The 24,501-nt window shown below is 38.7% G+C and overlaps 1 protein-coding gene across 3 annotated transcripts in view; it reads left to right on the top strand.

Annotated features, from left to right (window-relative positions):
* The window catches only part of PRIM2 (DNA primase subunit 2), a 113,203-nt gene extending 99,406 nt beyond the window's left edge, over window positions 1-13,797 (top strand). For all 3 annotated transcript variants that reach the window (XM_080584873.1, XM_080584872.1, XM_080584874.1), the window contains 2 exons: window positions 5,838-5,906; window positions 13,215-13,797. In XM_080584873.1, the coding sequence (XP_080440999.1) occupies window positions 5,838-5,906; window positions 13,215-13,442 (297 nt within the window). In that variant the 3' untranslated portion in view covers window positions 13,443-13,797. The remainder of the gene's footprint in view (window positions 1-5,837; window positions 5,907-13,214) is intronic.
* Window positions 13,798-24,501: the final 10,704 nt, after the last annotated feature.

Genomic DNA, 24,501 nt, shown 5'->3' with positions numbered 1-24,501 from the left:
ACTGAATCACAGAATGGTTGAGGTGGTCAGGATCTCCGGAGGCATCTGCTCCAACCCCTGCCCAAGCAGGGCCACCCAGAGCAGGGTGCCCAGGCCCATGTCCAGGTGGCTTCTGAAGATCTCCAGGCAGACTCCGCAGCCTCTCTGGGCACCTTCCGCTAGCACACAATCAAATTTGTCTTTTAGAATAATAGAATTACGTGCTGTTTAGGGCAAATAATAATAAAATTAGAGTAAAAAGCATACTTTCTCCCACTGTTGGAGAAGAATGTCATTAGTTTCAGCGAGTTCAATTTAAAGTATTTAAATTCATTAGTCAAATCTTAGACTTCAGTACCACGTGCTTATTAGCCTAAATTGGTCCTGCTGCTATGGAAGGCAGTTTTACCCTCTGTTTGTCTGTGCTTCTTGAGTTTCCATTCCTTCCCTCATGCTGGACTTACGACTAAATGGTAAAATAGATGAAAAATTATCCAGCTGTAGGTGAACCTGAGAAAAGGGAAGAGGACTGAGATTCGCTTTCAGCCTGTCATTAAAATGGAGATGGCAGGAATGAGGGGGCAGAATTAGGATCTGTCTTTACACTTCAGCAGCTTCAATTTATGGAGTATTAAACTGCTCGTGACATTTTTATTTAGAAGAGAAAGGAGGAAAAAGGAATAGCACAGAAGAAATCAAAGGTTTAAACGCACTGTTTAGGATGTGTTTTCATGTTTTCCTGTATTCTCAACAATATATACGAAGCAAGTTGTCTTAGGTCATTGTTCTTGAAACTGCTGTTTTGTAAACTTAAAATGTAGATGAAGTAAAAATTTTATTTTGTAAGGTGTTTTGATTTTGAAGTATTTCAGATGCTTGCTTTCACACTTGATAACAGTCGAGGCACTGACTGAGCATTTCCTTGCTACATGGGAACGTGGATTATCTATCAAATCTGAAAACAGGCAGCACTGGCTTTTAAAATAAGTGGCTGTAAACTCATACAGGATTTGTCAAGTTAAATGAAAATGTGTGGGGAAACATAGCCCCAAATTTCTGATTAAAAGTGTACATTTTACAACGTGCTATTTCAAAACTTTTTGAAATCGGAGAAATGAAATACTCAAATGCAAGAAGGGCTAATGCACCTGATGTTCACACCATTATCTTTCAGCAGTAGGCTGTGTAAAACTTTGAAAAAGCAAGCAAGCAAACAAACACAACTAGCATTAGAGAGGTTTCCTTTTAAGATGATTAACTCGGTTTAAATTAATGTCTGTCTTCATTAAATAAGCTGCCCAGGGGTTGCTGCAGCAACTATAGTCACATATTGACATTTTCTTCTCATTCAGACATTCGTTTATTCTTAAGTGTTTAATGAGTTCCCCACTGTCATACATAAAACAAGAACTTAAAGCTGGAAAGTCTATACATTAAAAACGGAGGGGGGAAAACTACAGGTATTTTTTTAAGAGATGTTCATAAAATACCTCCATCAAGGTCATGACTGCCTCTTATTTTTACCTTTGCAAAGCATACTGGATTAGGTTTTGTTACTTCATGGTTGGGATGCAAGTTGCAGGGGAGAAGCTGAGCTGTTACGGTGCCCTGAGTATTACCATATGCGATGCTGAGTGCCATGAGATCAAGTATTCTGACTACAAAAGGACAAGTGAAAGAGTGTAAGAGGAACAGGAGCTGTGGCAAGGATGTAGCAATGGTCCTCCAGCCTGTGAGGGAGTCCTAGAGGGAAAGCAGAACTTAAACGTGAGAAAATTTGTGCTACATTATACGAAGAAAACCTTCAAAAATTGCTGGCGATCAATGTAAAATATAAAGGAGGTATTAAAAAATGGAGAAAAGATTTTCCCGTGAAGTGCAGTGTGGAGTCTTGGGGCAGGACTTATGCTCAGGTGGTCACAAACTGACCTGAAACAGAAGAAAATGTGAATGTGTTCAGATGTGTTCCAGCAGTTGCCCCCCGTCATATCTTCAGTCACCTTTGAAATAAAATGAAGGTTAGAAATGAGTCACGCTTAACTGAATCTACAGCAGAAAGATTTCGGAAGATATAAGGTAATTCAGCCGTTTTCAGATAAAATGAACTAACTTTGAATAAGTGAAATTAACAATGGATAATTGCAGAGCTCAAACTACCCAGCTATGCAGTGTCTTAGCTGTAGAAGCTGAAGGTCCATAAAGCAGGTGGCTGCATGCAGCTGCCAAACATCATCTTAACCTCATTAGTAGTCAGTAAAGCACCATCACAAAAGCAAGTTGCAGATGGCAGGGAAAGAAAAGGCACATAAGAACTAACAAAAGGAGTCCTTGACTATGTACAGTTACTTGCAAAATAAAGCAATTTAGTGTAAATGTCTGAATATATGTGGAGGCAAAAGATTGCTGCTGGTAATTAAGGTAGTTTTGAGTGGAGGTCTGTTTCTGGGTAACACCAGCAAAAAGCAGCTGCAAGTTTGCTTTCATTATGAGCACAACTGTAGTAGGAATGATAATATTTATTATGAATGATAATTCTGTTTTATTTAAATAGAGCATTGCTCGTTCCTCTCCTGCAGAGCACTCTTTCCTAGCTGGTTCGGCTGTTGCCATTATTAACTCTTTATTTCGTCTCAGAACACCCATTTGATCTACTAAAGCTGTTCTTCTTTGGGTATGTTTATTGTAATCCTTATTCCTCAACCCTGTCATATACAAAAAAAAAAAAGTTAATCTGTTTCTATGTGATGTGGCTGATTTAAAGTTATGTGCCAGTTATCAGATTTATGCTTTGGCTGCCTTCTGTGTGCCTCTCAGAACGGATGGGAGCTGAATTACAACTGCTTTTCCCTGAATGAGTCACAAATGTTTGTCTGGCTTTTCTACCCAGCCACAGTTTTTAATCACCACGTAAGAATTGTCTAGCTTTGTCACCTCTACCTGTCAAATTTGGCTGAAATTTGGCTAAACAGCCAAAGCTGAGGAGGTGATGTGATGGAGAGGGGAAAGGAGTAGGAATGTAACGCGTTCAATCTAGCTTCAATGTAAGTATGCCTACTGGTGCGACCACATACATTGATTTGAGAAATTAGATGAAAGTCCCTGCTCTGTTCTGGCTGCCATGCTGATCTATGGAGCACTGTCAGTGGTGGGAAAAGAAGAGCTATGAAGATGTGATTACCATTTTTGGCGGAGAATGCTGGTAGGGGTTCCTCTTAACAGCTGTTCTCCAAGCTATGTGTGTCTTCATAGTAGTGCAGCAAAAAAAAAAATTGTGGTTACAGAATAGCAGCCTCTGGGAGGTTTGAGCAGTCTTGAGGGAGTGGGACAGCAGGTCCTTGGTGAAAGTGCGGTGAAGGTGGGCAGTGAAGATGGAGCCGCTGCACAATTACAAAATTGTTCCTTAAGAATTTTAGGTTCCTCAAGGCCAGCTCTGGTAATGTTACGTGTCAGCAGTATCGATTCGATGGAGTACTCTTCTCCACTCTAAAGATGGGTCAAGATTTTCCTGAGGATGGGTCAGGGCTCAAATAGGTCTGGTTTAAGAATAGTTTGTCCTGGATAATCTCTCGTACAAAAGTGGAATTTATTTGTAAGTGCCGCTTTATTCTCTCGTCATCCGTACCGTGTCAGCGATCCCTCTTCTGGTGTCTGTCACTTGAAGTTACCATTTTTGCACTGAACCGTCAGAGGCGACAACAGCAGCTTGATCTCACATCCTGTGAATCACCGAGTTAGTAAATCAAAAGCCAGCTTTGATAATTCTTGTCTTTTCTGCTTTTCAGGAGAGTTGGATAATGGTAGCATTGATGCAAAAAGCAGCTATGACTGTGTGGTCTGGAATCGAAAAGTTAAGCTGCGGTATGACTACTAGCCTTTTAACTGATCAACTTTTCTTAAAAGTTCTCTTAAATTAGAAGAGAACCTCGATGCCTTTAAACTTTGAGGTTTTTATACTCAGAAGTTGCTGATACTTCAGAAAGCTTCTGTTTGCTCACTCGGTTCTGAGTCTTAAAATGCATTTCCACCTGAGGTTCTGAACTGTTTACTTACATTGAGGTGTAATCTTGGTTAAATGAATAATTCTTAGGAGACCTTAAGGGTTCATGAGCTAGATTGAATTAGTTGACTTATTCCCGCCGGAAGGGTTAGTTGAGAAAAATCTGAATGCTATGAAATAACTCAGTGCAAATGTTTCTTTCAGCTAGCCAGTGCACCCGTAGGTCTTCTGATCGTGACTCTGAATCATGAGGAAAATATAGTGGGGCATAATGGCTTTTTGGTATAATGAAAACTGCTGTAACAATTCTGTCCTGTTGAAATACACATAAATGTCAAGATTTGGGATTCAACTTTTTTTTTTTAAAAAAAAAAAAAACCATGAATACATACAATGTTGTTAGCATTTACTTGAAAATAGAGAGCTCTTTTGCACAGTACAGATTTTATTGTAAGGAACAGGCAGAGGAAGATGTAAGGCAAAATGTAATTGAAGTGTTTCGAACAGACGAACTTTCTTCAACCCTTTGCTTAATGTGACGGTAATTTTTTCAGTCACTTTCAAAGGGGGGGATAAAGAAAGTGTGTTTATATATATATATATATATATATGTATGCGTAGATGTGTGTGTGTATTGAGAGAGAGTGCCAAATTTCAGACTTCATTGCCTGGCTGGCCTTGGTCTTGATCTTTTACAGAAGATTTAACAGGAAGTGGCAAGAGGCATAGAAATGTAATCAGTTGAACTGTAACAGAGAAACAATGTGGTTAAGTACTTTCTTGGCAGTGTGTTGCCATTTTTATCCATTCAGCAAATGTAATTTATTTATATATCTGTCAATAAATACAAGGCGGCATCCAATAACGAATGCAGCAGGGATTTAAGCCGGAGTGTATTGCTGTGTTTGACACAAAGGTCAAACCTGGGAAAGGGCCTTGAAATTAACATTTCTTGAAAACTATTTTTCCTTCCAGTGAGGTTATCTCTTAATTCCAGCAATCTTCTCTGTTTGATAAGCAGAGAGCGCATACATTTTGATTATATGAAGGAGGGAGGAGGTGATGTAACTTAAATAAATAAATAAAAAATTCAGGCGGCATTGCGTTCTGCTGATAAGAATGGAACTTTATACAGCACAGAAGAGATTACATGCAGTAGAATTGGGAAGCAAATTGTATTTACAAAAGATAGCATGATTTTCCTAATAGGTGTTGAAAACAGGCTATTCACTCACGTATTCTGCTGAGCTTGGCTAGAAATAACTACATTTCAAAAAGGACAAATCTGATTGAAGGTAGAAGCATTCCTGTCTCGCAGACACTTGTCTAAAGGGTTTGCATTAAATTTTCTTGATGGGAGCACAGTAGTGTTTTATTCTGCATCTGTACAAACTGGTAATGTGGAAAATAAAAATACAAATAGTGTACTTGATTGCTTCATGCTTCAACCACTTGAATTACTAGATTTATGTCTGCAATTATGGAAGAGATGTTGCAATATGATAGTTCGGCAATAACTGTCACAATTGTATTACCAAAATATATATACAACTCATTTTTGAAGTTAAGGGTATTAAAATTAAGTTTTAGGGACCAGATATATCTTCCTGGGGTTTTATCTTGTTTTTAATGTGGCCAGAGTGTTTTTAAAGAACTGTAGCGTGTCTAAATGCTGTCACTTATTAATAGAATACACGAGTCAAAGATGTCATGTGCTGCAGAATTCTGCAAGGTATTATACATGTCTGCTGAGAAAAGTGATATTTACCTTGTCATGGTAATATCAACAAGATGCAGAATTCTCTGGTTGTATGTCTGTGCTACCTCTGAAGCCTTTAAATTTTTTTCTTCCTCTGTTTAGATCCTGGATTTGGTGAAGGGCATGCATTACCAGTTGGCCTGTCAGAAGTACTTTGAATTGACACACGATGTAAGTAGCTACTAATTTTTGTTATACTATAATCACCGTTTTTGTCTCGAGGAAGGCCATGGAAATCGTGCATGAAATCCAGAGGCTATTTGCAGCTTTCACATCCATCAGCTGTCTTGCCTTGTTAGCTTTCATTTCAATAATTTCTCATATTCTTTTGTAATTTCCTACATTTATATATTGATGTTATTTACTATCCTGAATGTTAGATACAGTAAAAAGTTACGATTTCTTCCTAAAAGTGGTCAATAATGTAAAATTTTGTCTATTTTAAGCCCTTTAACTTTTTCAATATCCTCTTTTTAAACACTGTTATTTTTAACCCATAATGCATGTTTGATATTTTGAGATACACCTTAAAAAATAAACAGAATAGATCTAAGAAATGTAACTGAAACTCTATAATCTTCCAGCGCTTACAGAGTTAATATTGTTTATTTCCCTTTGACATTTTTTCATGTCTTTGGTCACGTGTGATGATTTTTTAAATCAAACTGAACATTCACAGACCTTTCCCACTTGCTTAATCATAAGCTTCTATAAAATATTAAAGCAAGATCCACAAAATTGTAAGATAGAGAATGGCAGTAGCATACCTCCTGCATGATTTCTTGATTCAGAAAATAGTTTTCTCATTGGCTCGAGGTTCCTTGTTGTCAAGAAAAAACAAGAGGGTGCAGTCTTTCTTATAAATTTGTCCTCTCCACAGCTGAAAAAATGGAAACATCCCTTTCAAATATCAGAACATGGTCTTGTTCAAAATCTGGTTGAGGATTAGATGACCCACCCAGAGACGTTTGCCATTGACTTCTTTTGTTCTTATTGGTTCTCACATTTGATTTAGATGGAACTGCTTGTTTCCTCAAATTCCCAGCAATCATTAGGGTGAATGTATAGCAAAAATATACTCTGAAGCCATATTCAGTATTGCCAGTTTGGCAGCTGTAATTTGAGAGGAACGCTTTGTCTTATCGTCAAAGAAGATGATAAAATGGCTGTAATAATCTGAAAGGAAATTCAAAATTATGTATTATTTGAAATTTAGATAATATATACCCTATGTACGGCTAAGTCAGTAGAAATAATAATTTTCCCAAGATGACTAACCCAAGGTCAATATTCACCAAAGAATAAATCAACATGGTGCTGAGTGTGTGTTGTGTTTTAGTAAAGCTGCCTTTCCGTTATCCTATGGTAAATTCCCACAAAGCTTTATTTTCTTTCAGTCATGGGTAATATGAATATGTGTTTTCGCAGCTTGTGCTAAGAAAATCATCTTCCTGCTTTGCTGCTGTTTCATACTTCAGCTAGAGATTCATCTTACTTGTTCTGTTTTCATTCATTTCGTGTAGAAATGAAACTGTCACCTAACAACAGCTCTGTCCTGAAGGTTATCAAAATCTTCCAAGAAACAATAGGAAGCATTATGATTGTTCTTTTTCATGCATTCAACTTTCCTGAGAATTTCTGCATAGGTTAGATGTAAATGTAGCCTCCAGGGAATAAGTGCATTCTATGGACAGGTTTCAAGCCACAAGCACATTTCCTTTTAATATGAGTTATTTTTTAACAAGAACTGTAGTTTTTATCGTGTTTTGTTTTTGGGGAAGAAGGAACTAGAATCTCTAGATGAAGAGCTTTCCAGAAGTCCTGCTGTCCCAAAGACTGCGTGTCATCGTTTTCAGACCTAGTAATCAAACTAGTGAAAAAGATTTTGTCAAGTTTTTTTGTTCATCTGGTTACTATAGTAACCCTTATTCATTTCTACAAAATCACGTTTAGTACATGTGGAGTAACTTACTGCTTTCTAAATCCCCCTGTGAAGATCCTCTGACATGTAAAAGCTTATAAACGGAGATATTGGGAATGCTGTCCACAAAAGTAAATGGAACAATTTTATGTGGAACAATATGGCGCGTTCCGGTCCCCTTCTATTGTTTGCTTCTTAGGTGGCTTGAATGGTTTGAGGCGATAGGTCTTTGATTTTTTTTATCCTGGTAATTTTTTCTATAGTCCACTAAGTAATTTTGCTGAAGTCTGGTTATTTTCTTGAAGTTCACTTAACAGAAAGCAGCACAGTGGCTGCAAAACTGACAGAGGCAGAACATGGATGGACAGACGCTGTTGGTGTTCCTGCTGTTAGTTCCTGTCATTGTTGTTCCAGCAGCAAAAGCAGAAAACACAAAGTCACTTTCTGCAGTTTCAATGCCACATGGTTATGAGGGTGCTTTTTTTTTTTGAGAATTTAGCTGCTAAACTCATCAACAGTGTGCTAAGAATAATTTTTCTGTCCTGCAACTACATGTTTTAGTAATTTTATTTTCAAGGGGAGGATAAAAAAAAAAAAAAAAGTGTCTCTGTAATTGATGATAGCTAATCAAGCAATATAACCTTTGCTTTCCTGTATGCGAAGAGCAGAGCTTTTCAGTGGAAGAAATTCCTGAAAAATCAAGCAGTATAATATTGATTATTACTGTTTTGTCAAATAGCTGAAAAATCTTGAGTAAAACTTTTCCAGAAATAATGGACTGGTTCACCTGGAGAATTCTCAACTTCAATTTTGTAATCTGTCCAAAATTTTATCAAGGAAGTTTTTGATATATTTTATGCAAAGCAGTTCTTGTTACCTATAATTCTTGAGAGTTTGTAGTGCTTATGTAGATTAGACTTTCTGATCTACCACGAATGGCTTTGTAGCAGAGACTTGCTTAAGATGATGATATTTTTCTGAGTTCGCTGAGTTCACACTACGTCTACCTAAGAACTCTCTGCATTTCTTCTCCGTCATCATTTATCAAATCTATATTGCATTTTATTTTCATGCTGGCAGCAGCTTTGCTGTTGGCTTCAGTAGTGTAGTGCTTGACACTAAGTCTGTCCTAGTAAGTCCAGCTGAACTAGAATGGGATGTTTACGACTATGTGGGGAGAATCGGGGGGGGGATGCTTTGCACCTCAGTATTCCCGGTTTACAGGATACCTAAATGCTGCTTATCTGAAGATTCAGTGTAAACTGGGCTTATTAACTTTAATGCTACACCTCACCTGAACCTTTTTTTTTTCACTATCTCACAATCACAAAACAAAAGTGACCATCATTTTTTGCGGTCCAGTGCATTGTCTTCATGCAGGAACCTACGTGAAATTCGCTAAGTCTTTCAGAAAGTGTGGAAAAGGGAAGCACTGCGTATGGTGCATGATTGGCTTTAACGTGTATTTCAAGTTCTGGGATATTAAGGCACACTGCTTTTTGGGAAAGTTATTTTTTAAATGATAACAGTATAATTTGATCAAGACAAGCTGTTTTCCATGTGAGAAGAAAAGCCATTTTGACTTGATAAGAGTTATGAATGAATGGCCTGTGTAGAAATATGATAGAAAAGATATGATAGAAGTATGACCAAATGGCTAGATATTTTCAAATTATCATATTTTAATAAGAAACAATATATTTGTTATACATGAAACTAGAGTAAGTATTCAAACTACCAAGATACTGAACTATCTTGTCTTTTTAGTCAAATTCGGATTTGAAGTCTTATGGAAAGCATCATAACTGTTTGAAGTTCTAGTATTTGTACGTGAGTTCATAGTAAGCTATTTCATGTTGATTATTCTTTTTAGATTGGTTAAGTTTTTATTTTGTTTTGAAGAGTGGGCAGAAGGCAGCTTAAGTAAAGAGGAAATGAGACACCCTGCAAATGTAAGGAGTGCAAATGTAACCCAAAGTAAATAGTCACAGTAATGAGGAATGCCTTGCACGGTTACAATAGCAGAGAGATTTTATTTTAATTTAGTTGATAGAATTGGATAACAATTCAAAATAGAGGAAAATATTTCCGGAATGAACAATTTTGATCTGGGCATCATACATATAGTCAAGTAAAAGAGATTGATGATACGAGTCAGCTGTGAACTACCAGTAGGTTAAATTAATGTTCTTGTGTCAGCTTGCCTGTAGAAATAATTAGTGCTTCAAGATTTGATTGTAAATAGATCACAGTTGTACTGATCGAAGACTGGCTATTATGAAAAAGAAAACCTAACTGGTTAGTGTCTCTGTTACTAAGTTGTATTCCAAATGAACTACTGTTAATGTCATTTGCATGAGTGTTGCTGTGCCAGTTACTTGCTGTACAGCTGATTATTTATATATTAACATTCCTCTCTCAGCATTTTATTCCTGAGTACTGATGTTTTGCAATCTTTGTGTATTTTTAAAGAGCAAATGAAATCTGGCACACTTAGCAAGCTTTCTGGTGCTAAGGAATCACTGCTGAATAGTTTATTAAAAAAAAGAGGGGGGAGGAATTAAGTCAAAGACATTTTTCTTAGTTTGTGATCAAATCACAAGAACGTTGGACTTTTTTTTTAATTTAAAAAAAAAAAAAAGGATTTGGTTGCTTGGGTTGCTTGATAACACCGTGATTGCTCCACGTTTTTTCTGTAATGTCAGCTTTTGTTTTAAAAGTTCTTGGTTAAGAAAACAAAGATACAATAGCTATAAAACGATTGCTTCAATTTCTTTCAAAACAACATTTGCTATAGCAGAACTGTAAAACTGGAATTTGTATGAAGGTCAGCATGTGCAAAATGTGTTGAATCCAAGAACAGTCTTGTGATAGCATCAGCTACTGGATGGAATAAAGAGTTCTGTCTGAAGTGACAGGTCTTTTCACTTGGATCGATAGACTCTACAAGCTTAAATTTCTGACTGCTCAGAAAATACATTTTTCTTTGGGCATAGTGGCTTCCAGATGGATTTACAGGTGTGAATGGATAAACTGATAGAGAAATCTACTTTCTCTGCTTCTGGTAGCTCTAAGTTACCAGAAATTTACTAAGTTAACGATGAAGGTTTTTCAACTTGCTGTGATTTTTTTGGTGTAAAACACTAAAACACTGTAAAACTTGCATGAAGTAACATGAACAGCGTAATGTAAAAAAAATCAAGGAAATTTCTGTCTGCTTCACCTGCATTTTTGTGGTCCAGATTTATTGTGTAGTTCCAGTCAGAGCAGAATATTTTTGTTTGGAGAAATATTCACCGAAACCTACTGAAAATTTCACAGAACAGAATTATTTATCACTATCACAAAGGATAATGATGATTATGAACAAAACTTTCTCTTTTCCAACTCAAGAAAAAAAAAAGGTGTTGGGCAGAATTCTTTTAATTAAAATAGCATTGTCTAAACTTCATCCACTAGAGCTTTATTTTAGCAGCATTTAGGTTTGAAAAGGAGAAATGGTACATGAGATCATACGACAATTTTAACTAACAGTCTGTAAGTAGCTTTTAGACAAATGCCATCAGTCACCTCTGGAAACGTGGCTGTGGGTTTTATTTATACAACGAGCTGCTTCTACAGCTCGTTCTAATTTGTTGGGGAAAGTGCCATAGAACAGAATTAGAGCTACAAAATGAGTCTTAAATTGGTCTGAAGAAAACTGAGATTTTAAGGAAAAAAAGATAATTAAGAGCTTTTCCTAAGAAAACCAGCTTTTCACTGTATGGCTTAGTTTTTAAGCCTTTTTGGTGTAAAGAAGTAATTTAGTTCCCAGATAATGGAAATTGGGACATGGATGAAAGCTGGCTGGATGAAACTCATCCAGATAAGATTGAAATGAAATTCAGTAGTGGTTTTAGGTTTCTTTTTTTGCTATGTGCCTTTTATTTTGAGTTCCAAATTAGTGTGCTAGGCCTGCCACTTATTTTTAGGGTTTTTCAACCAAGGTCACTTAGTACAGTTGCTAATATCTTTTTTTCATGCCTGAATTAGATTTTGTTGTACGTGCAGCCATTTTCTGATGGCGCTAAGATAGGCTGCAGTAATACATTTAATCAGGATCCCATTTAGGACGCACACTGATTCTCCGCTTTATGATTTTTCACAAGTGGCTGAAATTTAAGCTGATGGTTTTGCATGTTAAATCAGCCACCAGTATGTATCCTCATGCGATGTGTGTGTGTGCGCACGTGCAAAGTCGCTCATTAAGTTGCAACTGACTCCTTTCTGGGAAAACGGGAACCTGTCTGGGAAAACGGGAAGATTGTGGCAGCAGAAGATTCCTAGTCTGTGCCTTTTAGATTCCTGATTTGTTGTATCCCACGTTTGGGAATTTTTACAAAATTCTTGAGTCTTTGGTCACTGGAAGGACTGCGTTGGTTTGACACTGGTAACTACTGTGGTGGTAGCTCAGCACCACCATACCACACTCACTCCCCGTCTGCAACAGAGCAGGGGGAGAAAATAGAATGAAAATCTCATGGATTGAGATAAGGACAGGGAGATCACTCAACAATTATCATCACAGGCAAAACAGACTCAGTGTAGGGAGATAAATGTAATTTATTACCTATAACTAACAAGGTAGAGCAGTGAGAAACTAAAAACACCTTCCACCCATCCACCCCCTTCCAACTCCTCCCCCCGAGCGGCTCAGGGGAAGGGGCAATGGGGGCTGCGGTCAGTCCCTGACGCTTCATCTCCACCGCTCCTTCATGGTCACTCTCTGCCCCTGCTCCTCATGGGGTCCCTCCCACAGGATGCCGTCCTTCCCGAACTGAGCCTGCGGGGGCTGCCCACAGGCAGCAGCTCTTCAAGAACTGCTCCCACATGGCTCCGTACCACGGGGTCCATCCCCCAGGAGCAAACTGCTCCAGCACGGGTCCCCCACATGTGGGCGGCAGCTCCCCCCAGACCCCCTGCTCCTGCGTGGGCTCCTCTCCAACAACTGCTCTAATATACAAGAACAAACTTAATCTGCTTCCTTATAAATATTGGTTTTATGGCTGCCGGGGAAAAAAGGGGAAGAGGCGAAGCTACTGTTTTCTATTGAGAGTTTCACATTGATGCTCAAGCTCTACATTTATATTGTTCAGTTGTAACAAGTTCTGTTTATATTCTCTACTGCTGTTTGCATTCTAGACTTACTGAAGTCCATTTATTAGGGTAGGAAGATAAAGATTTAGGTATAGGGTTCGGTTGTCCTAAATTTGTAAAGGTATACTGTTTTACCTGTATTGTTTTTTGGGTTTGTTTTTTTTTTTTTTTAGTACAGGAAAGACAGTCTAAAATACTCTCTGATTATTTCAAAGCAGTAATTTTATTCCCCATGCGAGGGAAGAAGTTTTGTGATGAAAGTAAATCTATGTTATCCTAATATTTCTTGGACTAGTATTGACAAATGTATGCATTTTTATTCAACAATATAGAAACTTATTAAGTTGCTAATTAATTTGTTCTCAAATATGAAAAAATGTTTTTTTCTGAAATACAATAACGTTTCCTTTCATTTTGTGCAGCTTGACGACATTGGATTTTCTTTGAATCATCCTAATCAGTATTTTGCAGAGAGTCAAAAGTTATTAACTGGCGGTAGAGAGCTGAAGAAGGAACAAAGTCATTTAGGCAACTCTCAACAAAAAAGCAATAGTCAGGAAAGCATGACTTCAACTTCTACTCCCAGCTCTTCAAATACAACAGCTGATGCAGAACTGGAGGGACTGGAGGCATACTTCACTGAAGATTAAGCAGCTATGTTTTTTTTTTTCTTCCTTTCTGTCTTTCTTCTTTAGCTGAATGTGTCCTTATACTAAGGAATATGCACTTCACTACCTAGAAGACGCAGGCATTTAGTGCTTTGAATGGGCTGATGAAAAGAAAGTTACTGAGGCTGTAATCGTATCCGATACTTACAATTGCCGGTTTAGGATACTGTTGTATAAAGTGTGTCGAAGGATGGGAAATGAAAATGCATTCCCAATTCTTAAGTGATTTTTGCCTGACTTGTATTTTTTGATTTTGTTCAAAATGTTTAATTATTATATCCCATTTTCTGGTCACTTTTATATGATTCTTGTTAATAAATAAATTGTAAAATACAAAGTTGTGGTATGTCCTTTTTAGCTGTCTTTGTGTGGTAGTTCAGTAGGAGTTCTTGTGATTCAAATTGCCCTCTGAAGGGCATGAGCCAGTCTCTGTTTTCTACGTGAGGAGCTGAGGGAAATCAACTTCCTTATTTGTGTACCTCGTCACTAAATTTTGAGAGCCTGTTTTGGTACTTGAAATAGAACCAAGTAGAGTTTAGACAATTGTATGAAGAAGGTAATCCAAAAAAGTGACACCACCAGCTGGTTAATCTTGAAGAAGCCAAAGACTTCCTCCCTTTTCTGGAGAGTGACCTAGCTACCAGTTAAGGCCCTGTAAGCAAATAAATAGTGTTGTTGCTAGTGACAGGCCACAGGCTTTCTAGAAACTCTGCAAACCCTCAGTACCAAGATTTCCCGGGCTTGTTTTCTCTAGACCTGTTTTGGCCTACTTGGAGCTTTGTTTTAACTCTAACAGCAACTGCCTAATGGCAGTCTTGCTGTGTACAAGTGTCTGTACAGTACTTTGTACAGTACAGCTGTACTGCCTATGTTTGTAACAGTTTGGGTATATTTCTACAGCTAATGGCTAGTAATAAGTAGCTATTGCTTGTAGAATGATTTGATCTATGACCTCAAGTGCTGGATATAAACAACTCACCAGTGGTGAGCCAAGTGCTGATACTTGAAGAAATACAACCTAAAGATTGGTGCAAAGCAGGTTTTAGAGATAAGAAAATAAAATAGAAGTATCCAACATGAGTAAACTACACTATATAGAATGTATTTGGATATAATGTGGAATTGCTAGACCAATGAAGAAGTCTGGAGAGCATTTTTGGAAATGTGTAACGTTACCCCCAAGTGAAGGCTGAAGAGGAGAGGGACCAATGCCCACCATCAGCATCCTCCTATTCATGACGAACAACTTGGGACCCTGACCATTTGCTGCGTGCAGGAGGATGCTGCTGACCTTAGGACCCCAAGGGGCAATGGCAAGGTGCATGCACCACTTAAAGGGAGAGGTACAAAGAAATACGTATGTAACCTGTGTAGTTGTCTTATGCTAGAGGCTTTATTTTCTCTGCAATATTTGACTGGTTTAGACTATTAATGGTGTGGCTGGACTAATGATTATTTGATCACTGTTTAAATCTTGTACTAGCTGTCAATCTCTTTGCTTCTCATATGCAATGTGTTCCTTTGAGGGCACATAACTTGCACAGGGCTGGTGCAACACAAGGCATTAAAAAGAAAATACATCTTTTGTTGTTAGAAGACCATTCACAACCAGGATTCAAGGTTCCTTGAATTATTCCTTTATTTAGTGTCTGCTTTGTGTAAATTACCAAAAAGCCTTACTCCTTTTAATACATGGTATCCAAAGGAGTTACAGAAACCTATCCTGAGAAAAGGCTCTGCGTGCCGGGTGCTGAAGGGCAGTTGTTGTTCTGGGCCCGAGCAGCAGGGAGTTACAGACATCTGTGGATGTTAATCTCCAGTTAATCTCCGTGTGGAAGTGTTGGACTCCACTGGTTGAATTAGATGGTTAAGAAACTGGACCTTAAGGTTTTGAAGTGTGCTCTTGAGTGCTAACTATCCTCTTTGAATTACTGAATATTGAAATTGGAAGTGCCTTAATGAACATCGTGGATCCTTTTAATAGAACTGGAAATGTTTCAGCCCTCCCAAGTGACTTGTGCTCCTTGTGCTCCTGGTGAAAGAGCTGATCGAGCAGGTCGAGGTGTACTGGATGCAGGCATCCTGTCCCAGCCAAGGCCCACAAATTGTAATTTATGATTGAGTAGAAACATTTCTGTTCTGCCCTAACCCTGCTAATGATGACATTTGTCACCTTCTCTGTGATAAAACTCTTAGCGCTTCATTTGTGAGCTCTACGTGTGCTTTGAAATCTGTTATGGTGGGCGTGGGCTTCTTGCTCACCTATCTGTATTGATTGTAACATTAGCAGAAAAACATTATTTTTAGGAATTCAAACATAGAATTTAAAAATAGGTCTGTTGTTACAGGGAAGAGCATATAACCTCACAAATCCTCGGTTGAATGAAAAATCTTCATCTGAATTGCAGCAAACAGCAGGATTTGACGAAGCCTTTGTTCTCCACTGGTTTACATCATTATCGCCAGTTTACGTCTCTGGAGGTACTAGAAATTGCTTTGAACTGTACTTTCTTCCCTTTTATTTGAACTGTATTTTCTTCCCTTTTATTACCTGTCAGGTGGATTCTAAGGAAAAATACATAATAGCAAAACATAAAAAAGAGTACATACAGTTACAGGTAACTAGCAAAAGTTTGTAATTAATGTTTTTTCTCTATATGAAGGCAGTTGAAGGTGATTTATTTTCATATTTCACACATTTTGACCATCTTGACTTTGAAAGCAGAATATTTTGAATTCGATCCTTTGTAAAAACCCAAAATGAGAATCTTCCTTCTTAGCAGCTGGACACTGAAGAGTTATTTGTCTCCTAGAGCTTTAAACTCTTACTGCCTTGTAATTTGAATAAGAATCACTTGTTCCTTGATTACAGAGCTCTTTGAGACTGGAAAGGCAAAATCAGTAAGAATATGCAAATCAGTCATTTGAAAAACTCATCCTGCATTGTTGTAACGCTGTTTAAAAATTGCATTTAGACAGAAGATAAGGATTCTGAAAGCCATTGACTGATACGGTTATGCAGTAGTCAAAAACAAAATAAACAACAAACACCACCAACCAAAATACAAAAGAAACGAACCCTACTCTTTTACAAATCGGAAATAATTTATTTCCGAAGTATTACAGATGGATCTATTTACAAGCATCAGCGTCTCAGCTCTCCTTCTAAGTGGTTCTTTCAACTTCCAGTGTATTTTGTAACTTTAAGAAAATGGGAGACACACACCTCTGCAGTTGGAAAGTGTTCTGGACAGGACACTTGTGTATTTTGGGTCAGTAAAGGAGGTGCAGCGAGGATATTTGATTGCATTTCTGAGAGGATGCACACAGCTGTGTCTGCTGCTGAGCGATGCATGTCTGCACAGACATGATCTTCATGTAAAAAGTACTTTTTTTTTTTACATTATCTTAAATATACAACAATTACATTTAGAGGAGGATGCTTCAAAACGAACATAGCTTGTCCCTTAGTGTGCTCATTTGCTAAGATTTGTTTAAATCCCTTAAATGTTGAAGGATCTGGGGCGTTCGAATCGGACAAAGGTTACGAACGGTGGGTGCAATCTGATCATCCAAGGAACCTGAAGCATCTATGTAGGTAAATTGATTGGGAAACAGGTACAAAAATGGCTGGAATAACGTCGAGTGAATTATAGCTGGGAAATGAACAGGAATAGATACTTAAGCTGTAACTTGACAACAGAGAGGAAGCACTAGAAGTCTTTAGAAGAGGTTTTAGCGTAGATGAAAAGTAGGTCAATAGCTGGAGATAGGAAGGTGCTACTGAGAGCTCTGTCACCTGTAGAGGGAGAGCAGGACTTGGTGTTTGGGCTGCAGCCAGCAGAAAGGTGTATGAACTCTCAACATCTCTTGAAGCAGAAGTGGATGCCACAATGAAAGTATCGCAAGATGCTGTTCCTAGCTGAAACAAAAGGACTTGGACAAACTGAAGCTGTTCTGTCATATAATTATACACCTAAATTAAGATGAAAATGGGATAATGAAAAGGACATGAATACAGCAGAGTCAGATATAGCATAACCTTAGTAATTATTTATGTTTCAAGAGAACATCACATTCTATTCGGGATCGGAATTGTATTGTGGGAGGTGTTACTCAAAGGGAAGACAAGTCTGTGCCATGCTTAGTGGCAGCACTTAAAAAGTGAACCAGTAAAAATCAAGTTAGATCAGTTCAGAAGAATATCTTTGCTCAACCTTGAACGAGTCAACTTTATGAAATGCACTGGTCTGTCTTGTACTCTTCAAAGGGGATGATCAAACTGGTCCTTCTGGCCTTTGAAGTCCATGACACTCGGTTTTATTTTTATGTTTAAAAAGAATCAAATTCTGACAGCTGCAGAGCACTCTTGGTTCAGAGACAGCCGCTCTAGTGCACTTGGGTAGAGTACAGAGGAAACCTAGATAGAAAGAGAAAGCTTCATGCAGCCACTCGGTCTTTGGGCCATCGGGGTTTCAGTGCTTTGCCCAACTGTAGTTTTCGGAGAAATGTTTGGCTGGGGAAAAATATCACAAAACCTGCCGAATGGTCTGAGTTCTACTTTGATCTCTGCCATTAGAATGTAAATAGAAATACGAAGAGTTCTTTGTGTCCTGTAGGTAAGGGGAGGTTGTATTTGCTGTTCCTGTAGGGTTTTGAAGGGAAGAGGAGCCTTGTCACTGTGTCTCGGAATGGAGGTTAGAGGATGCTTACGCTGTCTCTGTTTTGTCAGGAGGCACTGTTGGGTAGAATAGTTTACCTACAGCTGATTACATTTTTCTTTGTAATTGATTATGATGTCCCAAGTGGTAATTATAAAACCATGTTTTTCAGGATCTGGTATTAACAGAAGTACGTTTTTTGACAGTTAAGGGAACTTTTGATTTCAATTTACTTACCTATAACCTTGCTTCTTAAAATTTCATCATTATGAGAACATATCAAGAAGAACACGTATAAATACCTGAATCAACATACAAATAGGAAAAGGAAATTGTATTAAGTCTGTTTCAAATCAGTTGTAGGATTTGTAATACGAGTTAAATAATAATATAATACAGTAATACGGTTGAATGTGTTGGTATTGCACATATATATTAATTTGTTCAATGTAAGCATCTATAAGGTTGTATGGTACTCCTTTCTCTGCTTGTTTCTACTCATGTTTAGAAGCGATCCTTGAGAAAATATTTCTCACCTTTTTAACATTCAGGTGAAGAAAATTAGACTTCTGTACTGTAAACATTTCAAATGTATTATTCATTGGAAAATACATTTAAATGTCCTTTTAAATTAAATCACTTATTTTTGTGGACTTTCTATGCATTTCCATGCTATTGCTTAAACTGAATTTTATGAGAGATATAAGGCACCCTCCCCCTTGAAACCTTAGTATTTTGTGACTGTGGATTAAAAAATGCCATTTCATTCATTTGTTCCCCAAGCACCAGTTAGAAAAAACCCCTCACACAATAAAAATTTGAAGACCTTCAAAATTGTTCACAGACCATATGAAATTAACTCCTTTCTTTGCCTATCTAACATCCTCCCCCAAGTGAAATGATGAGTGCACGTACATTAAAAAAGCATCGAAGTAAAATTAGATCTACTTTCTGCAGAAGTTTCCACCCAGGCAGCCCATGACAACATGCTTATGCCAGTTCTAGATGCAGGGTTTTGCTTTTGATCTCCAATTTGTTTCTGAGCACATGCAGATAAAATTTTGGAGCAAAAAAAAACCAAACAAACCAAACTTGCTGTCCTCATCAGACATGCAGATAGTACAATGCTCAGCTGCTTTAATTGCTTCCAAACTGAAGGCCAAATCTAACCTGAAGCATGGAGCTGGTGTATCCAAACTGGTTATCAAGGAGACTTGATGGGACATTTACTCTTCTCTAGGGTCCTTCCTGGGCTCCTAGTAAGTGTGAAGCCAGCTTGCTGAGCAGAGAAGAGCCACTCGCTTCCTACAGGTAGCTGATTTTTTTCTAAAGCACTTCACCTGTGCGACACTTGCTTGTGAGATTTAAACAGGGCTCCAAGAGGGCAAAATCATCCCTCTCTATATCATATAGATGTATGCCAGCTATAACTGGGTCTGTTAACGTGCTTCTGATAAACAGTTTTCGTGACAGAAAAAACAATAGCGGTAGTGGTAATGGACCTTCGATATTTTTGCAGGCAATGTACTTGCCATGTGATTGTCTTATTCCGTGCTAGGTTCAATACTTATTAAATTCCCTGTTGTGCAGAATTTAAAGCATGCTAAATCTGTTTCTCAAGGATTGCTGCTCAAATCTTTGCAGTAAACCCAGCAGCCAGTACTCTTGGTTCACATCCAGGTTTTCAAAGGGTAGTAGTCGCTCTCATCTTTGAACATGTAGCAAACTCCAGAGATGCTTTATTCCTTTATTAGAATTTAGTGCTGTTTCAAAAATTTTATTCGCACCCCTTAGCTGCAGTGGTCCAGTATTTCTAGGTAATGCTTTAAGATTTAAAAAAAAAAAAAACACACAAAAACCTTAGTAAAAGTGCCTTTAAGCACGTATAAATTACTTTAATGAACGCTGCATTTCTTAATGACAGTTTCATAGAATTTCTTAAAGCCATTTGGAGCCTGTTGCCAGTGATGAAGGTTGTTCCCAAGAAGCTAATTATTTTCCCCATGTATTAGTAGTTCTACACCTGTCCAAGTCACTATTTTCCTCACGGATAATGGCTCCAAGATTCTTTTTCTATAACAAAAATTAACCCGAGGGATATTTCTGTAGCCTGCAAGAACAGTATCTTAAAAAAAAACAGAAAAAAGAAAAGTAGTACTCCTGTATCTAACATTACTCATTCAGTTGTCACCTTCAGCCATTGTAACTAGAGACTAATTGCTAAGACCTGAAGTAGTCCATAAACCTGGAAAGAATATCTAAATGCATTCCAAGTTTCAGTAAAGATGATTTTTAACAAAAGTTATTAAACTGATGTCTTTCTACTTTGCCAAGCCAGGTTTATATTGCAGTTGGTGTTAACTGATGTCCTAAAGCTGTGATTCTGAGCAGCCGACTGAAGAGCCTGTTCTTCGTCATCCTTCTCCGCTGAGCCCTGTGCAGCCAGGTCGGGCAGGTGGGCTTGCCTTGACAGCCGCTTAGGAAATGCGGAGATACTACAGGAAGCCACATGCTCAATATATAGCTATGCAAGGAGACTTCTGTGGGACTTAATTTACTTCACACAAATAAAAACATAAGCAGTAGGAATATACTAGAAATATTTTATCGCTTCTTCCTACCAGTAAGTTGAAGGATGTTATCATTTCTTCCAATTCCAGATGTCTACATATTTTAATTAAAAACATCACCGCTGCATGCTATTCCCGAGTATTTTTGAAGAATCTCGTATCTGTAGTTTTAATTTTCAGCTGTTGCTGACTGATTGTTTCATGAGTGAGATGTTGGCTCTTTGCTCCCCAAATGAGTAAATACATTCAGCAAATCTTTTCCACGTATCGTGGTGTTAGCGTCTTCATGGTTCACTGTGGTGAGAGTCTTGCATACAAATATGTGGACGATACTTAACCTAAATCTCCTCTCTGGAAATGGTTTTTACCTTGTGAGCATACATTGCCGTGCTTCGCTGGGCAGAACCTCCAGCATAAACGAGCTGCCTGGCAGGATTGTGTCTGCGGAGGGAAAATGACTGAAGCCATGGGTTACCCTGCGCCTGTTTGTTCTGCCAGGTGGAGGACTAATGTCTAATACATGTGCTGTAGTCTCTTGGACATCTGTGACTGGTAAAGCCTTAACTTCCTGTGGGCAAAGAGAGAGGGGTGTGTAGGGTTTCTGTTGGTAATCGCTTCAGCTCTTGCTTGTGATTTGGAGCACTCGTTAGCATTGACAGGTGCCCGGCCTGGCCTTTGGGTCACGGGATGGCTTTGGAATAGGGAAGGGCTAGAAGCATCAACATACTAATTTTATGTGTGGAAGAACCAGTTGTAGAGCAGTGAGCTAAGAGGCACATTGGCTGGTAGCTGCATGCATCAAAAAGAGCTGTCGCAGCCCTAGGAAAACAGCAGTCCTCCTGGATGACTTCTTAGGGGCTTTGTTTATAACTTGCTAGCATACAGATATCTCAAAATAAATACATTTCGTGTACAGGTTTTCATTTCTGTGAACTCACAGAATCACGCTATCAAAAGGATCGTGACGTTCAACCTGGTTGTTTAGTCTTCAAAACCCCAAATGATTACAGGCTGCTGTTACTGCTCACAGCCACTAATGGATATGCGATGTGGCCCCGAGAGCTTTTTTCCTTTGGCAGGCAGCAAGCCTTTCCATTTGTGCATGCTCTCTGAGGGGGGTTTCGGTCGGAAAAGGTCCCCAGATGGGTTTTTGATGTCAGGTTTGCTCTTCAGAATAGGTCTGGCTTAATGGAAACACTCCTACTTCATGCTGTCCCTGTCTAGTTTTGTGCGTTTTGCGTTCAGGGAATCTGGAAGAGGGAAAATATGCCCCAGGAAAGTATGAAGGCCCATCTGCTTCCTTCATCAGTCTGTGGGAAGTCAAAGGCTGCTTAAATGATGACTGCTTACCAGAGCTGCAGTGTTTTGGTCAACAGATACTGCCTGAAAGACTCGTTATTCCCAAAGAGCAGCATTTCCATTTCCAATCTCCAGCGCCATACTGAGGTGCTGAGGGCTGGGAATTGCTTCGCTGTGGCTTCAGAGCACCGACAGGCTGGAGCATGACAAAAACAAAGGATCTTTCCTTGAAGGAAAAAACTGCCTGGATTCATCTAATCTGCTGCTTCTACACCATGCTTTTCTCTATAGAAAAGCGCATGCTGTAAGGAGCGCACAGTGCAAAGAGGTGCAGTGCTTGGCATTTGAAAGTTGGCATTTGAACACAAATCGAAGCAGCTTCCATCGCTCTGCTTAAAAAATAATAAGGAAAAATATACTTGGAAATGATAAGGAAATGGTTGGAATAATATAGTGTTATTACCATGAATATTAATTTCCAGAGGCGCAGTTGTGACGGTGTCTCATTGGTCATGGTCTCATTGCAGAATATAGAAAGACCTTTTTTTTTTTTCCTCAAAGCTTACAGTTTTAAATTATGCGATGTTGTGATGAGTGAATGTAACAGATACGAGGGGCAGAAGAGAAAAAAAATGGAAAGGACTGTGACTAGAAGATGTTTTTACATAGATGCATTGTATAAATTGAAGGTTTGAGGTGAATTGTTAAAATGGACACGTTAATTATGTCCATAGTCTCAGCTGGCCACTTGCCTACCCAATAAAAGCTGGCAATTTACCATAGCTATTGTGACAGAAATGGGTACTGAGGAAGGATTTGAAATCAATGAATACAAAGCAGGAAAACAGATGAAATCAAATTAAATGCTAAATAACCCTGAGCTGACGTCTGTGCCTCCCTTACTGGAGGCACTGAACTCCCTTCACTTCTCTTGCTGCCCACAAACTTTGCAGCATCTTCAACAATGCAGAAGCTCTTGTTTGAACAGGGGCCCTCGTGTTCCAGCTCTTCATTTGTTATCACTGCAGTGTCACATCAATCAGGCAAAAGACAGAAAGACACCAATTGCTACCTGTTCCTCAAAACCAGAACCAGCTGGGCATTCCTGAATTTTAGGCAGCTGTACAGGCTGTACTGCAAACTGTTTGCACCTTTCCAGCTGGTGATAACAACCTTGAGGACAGCCATTTTACGGTTTCACTGGTGCATAGAAATGAAAATTCATCCACCATCTTGGGTCTGTCGTGCACAGCATTGCTTGATAGACTTGATTTCAACTAGCAATGGCTAGAGAAGAATAATTGTTGTCTCTGTTGCTGCTCTGGTCATCCATTATGTTGAAAGCAGAGGCCCGTGAGTTATAGCAATTCAAAAATCACTGCCTGAAAGCTGTATGAAAACATACACATCTCAAAAAACAATGCAGATTTGGTGAGATCTGCCAGGGGAAAGGAGGAGTTGAACATGGTCAACTGAGAAGGAGGCTCAGCCAGCAAAGGGCTTATTGCAGATGAACCAAAAGGTAGAAGGAGATGAAAGGCTTCTTTTATTTTTATTTTTATTTTTTCCCCCCAAGGATCATACTCTACCTCCTGAGCCTGCATACACATGTGAAAAGGATGCTTTGGTGTCTGACAAGACCTTCGTTCACAACGTTGCCCTTTTTGGAATTAGTCTTTATATTTTGGTTTCTGAAGACACACTTCTTCCAGGTGAGCCTTGTGACAAACAACAACCCTGCTCCTATGTCCAACATTAATCACGCAGGCAGATGATTTATGGATTGCTCCCTAATAAATGCTTTAGAGTCAGGTTTCTGTTTGCAGAGCTTTCAGCTGTACCTTGTCCAAGGAAAAATCCACAGTAGCTGGCAATTCTAATTTGATGTGGGTAAAAATACATTGGCTTTGAGTGACGCTAGGCGAACGTGCATAGAGAGATGACATTTCTAATTTGTCATTTCAGGTATGTCAGCTCTCAGGTTTTCAGTTCCTAATTATTTGTCAAGATTGTTTTAATGTGTTGGGTTTTGGTGTGCTTGGGTTGCATTCATGACCAAGCAAGAGCATCTAGAGCCTGTATTTCTTTGGTTGTTTCAATCCAAAGAAAAATATGTGAATTTTATGCACACCAAATAGTCATGACTCCCATTTTGAAAGACTTTCTTGAAAGAGGCTCCGTGTTTCATGCAAGAAATACTGGAGGTGCATGAAACCTCTCAATCCCAGCTGTAAGCCTCATAGCATAAAATGGCAACAACAAGCTTGATGTGTACTTATTGCCTATTCAGAGTATTTTTTTTATTCTGATGGACAAATCTTAAATTTTCATTGTTACTGCTGCTGCTTTGAACTCCCTGGGCATTTTGAATTGAGATGAGTGCTTTCTATCCGATGAAGCTAAGCTTTGCCATTGTGTGCGAGTCCTGTAGCATCTCATCCCTGGCAGCTGCACCTGGCTGGGTGCTTAGGAAAAGGAAGAGAGGGCAGCAATCCTGCTCCAGGCAGTCCT

The sequence above is a fragment of the Anser brachyrhynchus genome (assembly GCF_964034855.1).
Source record: "Anser brachyrhynchus genome assembly, chromosome: 3".
NCBI classification, from domain to species: Eukaryota; Metazoa; Chordata; class Aves; order Anseriformes; family Anatidae; genus Anser; species Anser brachyrhynchus.
This window is presented reverse-complemented; position numbering and strand designations above follow the sequence as displayed.